Source organism: Pteropus vampyrus, unplaced genomic scaffold, assembly GCF_000151845.1.
Source record: "Pteropus vampyrus isolate Shadow unplaced genomic scaffold, Pvam_2.0 Scaffold380, whole genome shotgun sequence".
Lineage (NCBI taxonomy): Eukaryota > Metazoa > Chordata > Mammalia > Chiroptera > Pteropodidae > Pteropus > Pteropus vampyrus.
In genome coordinates this window covers 40,898-49,123 of record NW_011889161.1, presented here as the reverse complement: position 1 = coordinate 49,123, position 8,226 = coordinate 40,898, and the positions used below count along the sequence as shown (strand labels likewise).

Below are 8,226 nucleotides of genomic sequence, written 5' to 3'. Positions count from 1 at the left end.
ATCGCGAGACACGTGGCCTCCGGTGACCGGTTTCTTGCAGCGAGCCTGGTATCGCTACGGTTCGCCCGCGCTGGAACACGCATCAGAGTTTCCTTCCTTTTCATGGCTCAGTCGCGTGGCGCGTCCCTCTGCGTGTGTCCGCCACGTCGTGGTCGCCCGCGCGTCCACCCATCGGTGGGCATTTCCGTTCGTGCGTCACGTCGCTGTGCACGTTTCCTTCGCGTGTGCCGTGGGCGTCCTCGGTCGTCTCGGCACGCGTCGACTTGCCGGATCAGGGACAGGGCCGAGTTCGTCGTGGGACCGTTTTCCAAACGAGCCGCGTCACGTTGCGTCCCCGCCCGTGAACCGTGGAGGCTCCCGTTTCTCCGCGTCATCAGCAACACCCGTTGTCATTCATCTTTATTCTCGCCGTTCCAGTGGGCGTGAAATGGGATCGCATTGCCCGAAATCACTGCTAAGTTCGAGGCCAGAGAGCCTGGCTTCCTGGGCGAGCAGGTGTCCTAGAGCAGGGCCGGCAGCTCCTTGCACGGGACAGGTAACGACTGCGGCTGCGCAGCTTCTGTGCCCTTGAAGCACGAGGCCTCCAGAGACAGTGTGTGAAGGAACAGGCGTTGCAATAAGACAGAAGCCTTTTTCATGGACACTGAAAATGGAATGTCGTGTAATTTTCACAAGTCACAAAGTATCGCTTTGCTTTTTGCCCCAACCATGTGAAAACGTGACACCTGCTGTCAGCTCGCAGGCCGCGCGCCAGCAGGGGGCAGCCACTTCAGCCTCTGGGCCCGTTTGCTGACCCTGTTCCAAACCAGTGTTTCTCACATCTGTGGGTGTCTAAGAATCTCCTGGGGCTTTGTTAAAACTGAATGCTTCCCCACCCCAAGATCCTGACTCAGCAAGTCCGAGAATTGCTTGTCAGACCAACCCAAGGTGGTGCCCGTGTGCCAGTCTCGGAAGCTCCGCTGATCCTGAGGGAGGATCTGCATTAATCACAAAGGATGGGTGGGTCAGGGCAGAGTGGCTCTGGGCGCTGGCAGGGCTTGGAACAGTTTCGGGTTGGGATCATACCTGCGTTCCCAGGGCGGACCCCCACTGTTTGAGGGTCGTTGAGTCACTGGGAGGAGGACCCCAGGCCTCAGCATGTCGTGTGCCCGCGGCTGTGGTTCACTGCGGGGAAAGGCCACAGTGCCAGGTCAGCACAGGGAAAAGGTGCGTGGGGAGGCGTCGGGGGCACCAGGCGGTCACCGGAGCCCGTGCCCTGGAATCGCACAGGACACAAGCCCCAGCAAGGAGCTGTGACAACGCGTATGAGGTGTCAGCTACCAGCAGCTTGTTCAGACTCAGCACTCAGGGGTTTCGTCAGGGCCGGTCACGTGGCACCGCTGCACTCACGAGTAAGCGGCGGCCGCTTGGCGTGTTGAGCTCGCGACCTACGCCGTGCGTGACGCCCGGCTCTGGGGGGAAGGTCACCTCCCCGTCACGGGCATCCACGTGTACATGTGGAAATTCTCCAGTGTCACGGAGGGGGTATCTCCAGGCGCCAGCCCCAGGAGAAGCGCGACATTCCATGGTGACGAAGAGAAAACTGTCTGCGAGGCCCTGTTTGATCCCAGAGCTCCCCGGATACCTTTATCTTTGTACAAAACGTTACCGGCTGATTCTGCTTCTTGTAATCTGCTCCTCAAAAGATGTGGTAGGAGACCTTAACGCGGCCTCCTCGGGAATCTCGGGGCTGATCTCCTCTAGCCCTGCGTGCTAGAGGGTCAGTCGCCGGCCGGCTAATACACGCTCGTAATTCATTTCGATTGGCTCCGTGGGTCTTAGAATCGTTCGTGCCATGACACACACTGAGGAAAGGAGCACTTGGTGTTGGAGCTGCGGAGGCTCTGGGGAGCAGGCGGGTGCGCCCGGGGTTACGGGGTTCCTGGCACACTCCCGACCCTGCTTGAAGCAGGCCTACCCCTCAGTTGGCATGCACAGAACAGGAGGCGAGAATATTCTGGCCGCTGGACCGCCACTGTCTTTCCTGCCCTGGAGAGCCACCCGCTTGGGACGTCGGGGTCCACCCCTGTGACTCAGACGTCCTGGGACCATATGACTGGGCTGTTTTCGATGCCAGAATACTCAACAGTCCCTGTATCACTTCTCTGCCACCCGCCCGGTCTCTCCGGCCTCCCCAGGGGACAGGGGCCTGCTCAGGAGCACCACATCCACCCACAGCCAGTGGCCTCCTGGGCCAGAAGGTCGGCAGGGGAGTTCGGGACTGGGCAGAGTGGATTATGTGCAGATGGGGACACTGGGGGTGAGGTCTTGGCTTTCTGAGTCTGGGCAGGAACCACGTGGCCCCCAGACTCAGTTCCGCTGGTCAGCAGGCCTCGCGGCCAAGTCCACCTGTTTCCAATCCTCGCCACTGTCCGCAACCAGGCTTCAGGGGCTTCCCCTCCCCGTGCCCACGTGGCCCTTTGCATTACGACTCCCTGGGGAGCCGCTCCACTGTCCCTGGAGGGAGCACGTCAGATGTGTGTGCCAAGCGGGCCCTCACCTCGCGTTTCTGGGGAGGCCGAGTCCACTGCCCTAAGCTAAGGGGCCTTGAGCTGAGGCCCACGTGGCGTGGATGGACATTGTTCCCCCGGAGACCCTCCTACCGTCTGCAGTTCTGCCCACAGGCATGGGGCAGCGATGGAGGGCCGGAACCCTCGTGGCATCGGAGCTGCGTGCGCACTTGGTGTGCACGTGGGTGTGGTTCCCTCTCCGGTCTCTGACTTGACCCTCCTGTCCCGTTAGAGGGACCCTGTGGTGACATCCAGGATCCTGTGCCCATCTCAAGACCCTTAAGCACATCTGCAGAGTCCCCTTTGCCCTCCGAGGTCACAATCACAGGCGCCAGGCGCTGGGACGCGGACATTCGGGGTGGGGGGCATTATTCAGCCCATCGCATCATGTGATGGGGCAGGGTGGGGCCGGGCGAGTCCTGGCCAGGTCGCCACTCTCTTTCAGAGGCTGAGCCAATGTCCGGCAGAGGTGTAATACACGGCACCCCTGGCGGAAGACCCCAGCACAGTGTTTCCAGTCTGGGTTCTTATAAAAGAGGGGGGCCTGGGCTCGAGCAGCGGGGGCTTGGAGGTGACAGTGCCATCTCAGGGGTCCGGGATGAGGACGGAGGAGGGAGAGCGGCAGGGGGGGTAGACAAGTGCTCGGCAGTGCGTGACTGAGCCGGCTGTCCAGGAGACGTGCTGGGCCGCAGGGGCACCTTGGGAGGGCCGTGGGAACGAGCTCCTCTAGCCTTCTGGGCACTGGGCCTTTAGGGTGTGCGCCTGGCCTCAGGGCAGCCGTGGGTCCCACCAGGGTTGGGCGGCGGTGCTAATCCGGGGCCAGTCCAGACCCGACAGGCTCAGTGCAAATCCAGGGCCAGTCCAGACCCGACAGGCTCGAGACGCCCAGACTCGCTACGGAGCTGAGCTGGGAACGTGCGCCTACGGGGGGCGCCCCGAAGGAGACGAGATGCCATCCTCCTCCACCTGGACACTTGCCGGTCACCTGCCAGGCGCCAGGTGCTGCGGACACTGTGCTTGCGGTCAAGTGGGGGAGGCCGGCGACCAAAACATCCCCCGGCCGTGCAGGGCCGCGGGCCAGTGTGCACAGGCTGGAAGGGCTGTGCACGCGTGGTCTGCAGAGGTCACCGAGGTCTCGCACGGGGAGGCGCGGTTTGCGTTTCACAAGCAAGGACGCGAGGCCGTGTCCCCACAGCTGGCCCCAGGGTGCTAAGCGAGCTTCCGGCCGTTTGCCCCAGACAGGTCACAGCAGGGGGCTCGGCGGGGCTTTCTGAGCATTTCTCGGGGTGGAAACGTTCGGTGGACGTTTCGGTCTTTTTGTGAATCGTCTGCTGTGGTCTTTGCCCATTTCACGTGCGACTTTCCCTCCCTTCCTCCCCACGTGCGCGACGTGCACGCATGCGAGCTCTGCACCCTTCATGTGTGACGAGGTGCAAGTGTCTTCTCCACCTGTGGCACCTGACCTCAGACTCGGCTCTGGTGCTCTCCACGCGATTCTGTGTTCCTATCGCTACGGTTTAATTCATCCCTTTAATGCAACTGGACTTGGAGTGAGAGGCAAAGCGCCTTTTAGCACACTCGGCCGTAGAGGCCTTCACCCATTCCTCTGGAATTCTAGCATTTTCTTCTGGACCTCGTAGCTGGAGCTGGGTCCTGGTATTTGCGAGGACAGAGCCCGTGAATTAAGGCTGCTTCCAGGTGGCAGTCAGGGCCCCCGGGTTCTCCGCCAGAGGTGGGACAGTGACCCCACCTACCCCATCCCATCCGATGCACCCCTGACCTCCCTCAGGACAGAGCACTGGCATGGCTCAGCCTTGGGCTCTGGGAAAAGGGAAGTCTGGAGAGTTCTGGGGGGGGGGCAGCTCGGAAAGGGGCCCTGCTATGGGGTTTGAGAGCTTGGGAATTAGGGCCTGTGACTCAGGGGTGGGGCGGGGCCCTGTGTCACCGTCTTCTCGGTGCTGTTACTCCGACAGGCGGCTGGAGAAGCACTGAGTCAAGGGGCGGTTTGCAAGAGCCTGGAAAGGGACAGTGCAGTCAGCACCCGGGCGCAGGGGACACGGAGGGAGGGGAGCCACCGCCACAAAGGGCTAACTGGGGGGTCAGTCACCGGGACCCAGAAAGGGAACACCGGTCAGGGCGGGCAATGACCAGAGCCCCCGAGGTGTCCCGACAGCGAGCAGCGGGAGGACAGAGGGCGCGGGCGTCCCCACCCGTCCGCATCCGGGGCAGGAGGAGGCGCTCAGGCCCAGCACCCGTGTCACACCCTCTGCCAAGGTGCCCCAACCTGGCTCTGGTTGCTGTCCTGTGCCGAGTTCGTATCGAGTTAAATTCACAGGACAGAAACACATCGTTTTGAAGGGCACGGCTCGGTGGCATTTCGTGCAGTCACGATGTCCCGTGATTGCCACCTCTGGCTTCTGAGCTCTCTCATTGCCCCAGGATGCCGGCTCACACCGTTCGGCAGCCACCAGCAGGGACATTGCCTCCCTGGGGCTCCCGGCCTGTGAGTCCCCCAAAACGCGCCCCTCGCCCCGCCACTAGGAGTTCCCAGGTGGGACATGTATCAGCGTCCTGGTCAGTGCGACATCACCGGCCGTCTACGAGCCTGAGTCCTGTTCTCCCCCCCACAGGGAGCTGGGCCATCGACGCCCACCCGTAGGAGCACGTTGCCCATCGACTGCGAGCCACAGAGAGAGGGCGCCAGTGGTCACCCTGCCAGCGTTGGGGGCAGCGTTCTTAATGGCGGTCCACACGGAGGGGGCACAGCGACTGCTGGACGGTCGCAGACGGGCGGGAGCCCTTGCCGAGGCCGAGCGCCTCGTTAACAGACGTGCTCTGGCCAACGGTGGTGTCGCACGCCTGCCGCTCAGTGCCCGTGGCTGATGCTCTCAGGCCAGCCGCGTGGCACGTGGGCATGCACACCTGTGACCGCAGTGTCACCGTGCGCACTCCACGGGCTCACAGAAGCCTGCGCCTGAGCCACCCGGAGCTAATGGCCCACAGCTGGGGTACTCGAACCCTTTCGTTCACGGGGTGGGGGGCTGAGATCTAGAGGTGAGGTGCAAAGTCAAGGCCACGGTGTGCAGGCCTGCAGCTGCAACAGACTCACAGAATCCTGGGTTGACCACCCAGTTATTGTGACCTTGGGTGACCACTCTCCCGCCCCCAGGGACAAGGGTGTCAGGCCAGCTTGGGCCAGGGCGTGGTGGTGAAAGACCTTTATAAACACGTCTGGAAGCTTCTCCATTGTGATTACAGTTTCAGGTGAAGAAAAAAAATCCAAAACCAAGAAGGAAATTTGCAGAGACTTAAAAACACATGTATTGAGAGAGCATGAGCCTCTTTGGGAATAATTTGGTTAAGATCATTGATTGGGACGGAAACCAACACTGGGAAAGTCGGACAGAGACGCAGGGGAGTGCGTGGCGTCCCTCCCCCCCAGTGGCACAGCGTAGAGGTGACATTTATGACAGAGGACAGAACCGCGTGGACGACAGGCTCAGTTGAATATCGGGAACTAGAAATAGTCCAGCTCGTCATGCCTGCTCTTGTCCGTCTGATAGTCGTGCAAGGTCACGGGCCGGTTTTCATGCGGGAGACTCTCAAACACTCGGATGTGTATGAAGTCACTGTCATCAACTTGCACCTGCAAAGACAGAGTCGAGTGAGGGGGCCGCGCGGCCCCTGACCCAAGCCTCCCGCCCGCCGGGGCTGTGTGAGGAAGGCCCGGGACCCGGGGAGCCACGTCCCCGCCGAGCACCGGCATCGGGCTGGCGACGTTCCCATCCCCCTCCTTCCAGCACGGTTCCCCGGCCTGCATCCTCGGCACCCCTCGTTCACGCCACTGCAGTCCTCGGGTGCCCCCAAAGCTCGGTCCTGACCTCCACGCAGACTGGCGCGTGCACACACACATGTGCTACGGGGGCTGCCACAGGACCCCACCTTGATGAAGTAGTTAGTCCCCGCGACCGTCTGGCTCTTGAACTCCACAGCCTTAAAAATGGGGTACTTCTTCTTTGTCTTCTGCTCCAGCTGACACTTCACCTGGAAGAGGGGACAGAAGGGACCAATGCGGTTGCTTCCTTCCTGTAGCGGTAACTGACCCAGGAGCTTCTGAGCTCATACTAAATGCGATGAACTCCACTCCATTCACCACCCTTCACAGATTTTCCATGACGCGGCCGTTCTGCGTATGAAACCGTCTGCTGTAACGATGAGCCACGGCAGACAGTTCTTTAATTCTACCGACGTTTCCAAGATGTGGTTCAGTAAACCATGTGCCGGCACCTTTCCGGGTGTGGGAAGTTCTTTGTGTTCATCCCGTTGACGCGATTTACAAGTTTATACCGTTTTCTATTCTACTCAACACTCGAACAGCTCAAAGACTGTGTCTAACGTGTTAGTTATTCTTTTACAATTAAAAACAAAACCATTGAAAAATTTAAACTGAATTAGGTTTTCGTTTTAGATCGGATCTCCTATCTTATACATGTGCCTTAATTCTCTCAGCTGTCCCCTGCCGGGCACGTGGCTGTTCCTAAGTCCTCCTGGATTGTATAGGGCCGCAGGCCACGTGCTCTGCAGCGAGGACGTGTTTTCCTGCCCTGTCAGAGGGTCCGGGGCCGGGGCTGCCGCGTCCCGGGCTGGGCTGATCTCATGTTTGGTGCCACGGCAACCGTGCTCTCGGTTGGAGCCTGCCCACCAGGGTCTTGGCCTTCTAGAAATTGGCCATCTTTACGGAGGAAGGAGAGAGCAGGTTTGTCTTTTATTTATTTTTTCTTTTAGGCGAGGCAGCCCTTGGTGGACCTCAGAGATTGCAAGGACCTTGTCAGCTTACAATCTCTCATTATTGTTTACTTCTTACGCCTACAGCACCTGGTCTTCCTAGGTGGTCTCCCATGCAAGGACTGAGCGGGCCAAACCCTGCTTAGCCTGCGAGATCAGACGGGACCTGCTTGTTCAGGGTGGCATGGCGGTAGACTACTTGTTTCTTAATTTAAACCTAATCAGGTTCCACGGCATCTGGCTGCTAACTGGTAGGCGCTTCAGTGACTCAACTAGTCCAGAGCGTGACAGGATTCTAGTTAAAGCAGCTACAGAAGCAGGCCAGCTCCTGGGAGCCCCGGGGTGTTCCAAGTGAGTCACTGTGGCAAAGGGAACTAAACTAAAGCTGTGTGGCCTTCTGGCGCCTTCGGGGAGGGGCCATCCCTGGGGATAAGAAAGGAGAGGGACCTGGAGTCTGGGCAGCAGAGGACAGGAGGGGGGGTCGGGCAGGGAGAAGCCAGGCCGCCGTGCACGCAGCTGGCATGGCTCCCGCCACGGGCCTCCCTGCGTCTGTACAGTCCCCTGAGCGCCACTGTTGGTGGGGGGCGCCATGTCAGTCTGCAGGGACCAGATCCTGCAGACAGTGGGTTAGCCCGAGGGGGTGACTGACCGACACCCACAAACCCACCCAGGGGCCTGGGGAGGAATTGCATCTCTGTCTGCCAGCGTCCAGAGCGCCCAGACATTTGCAAAACATGCTGGGGAAACCGAAATGCAGGAGCGGGGCCAGGAAGGTGGCAACCTCGCAGGCCGGGCCAGGCCACTGCCTGTGGATGACGAGCCAGGAGAAAGATGGGCTGGGCTGGCACCGAGGGGAACCCTGAAGGCCACCATCACTTAGGAAGCTGCCAGG

General features: G+C 60.4%; 1 protein-coding gene across 1 annotated transcript; it reads right to left on the bottom strand.

Moving 5' to 3' along the window:
* Positions 1-5,842: 5,842 nt before the first annotated feature.
* On the bottom strand, positions 5,843-7,925 carry CSTB (cystatin B). The gene is made up of 3 exons (XM_023523183.1): positions 7,890-7,925; positions 6,492-6,662; positions 5,843-6,195 (listed from the first exon to the last, which is right to left on the bottom strand). Exons 1-3 carry the CDS (start codon positions 7,923-7,925, stop codon positions 6,067-6,069), a joined length of 336 nt encoding a protein of 111 aa, XP_023378951.1. The 3' UTR covers positions 5,843-6,066.
* Positions 7,926-8,226: the final 301 nt, after the last annotated feature.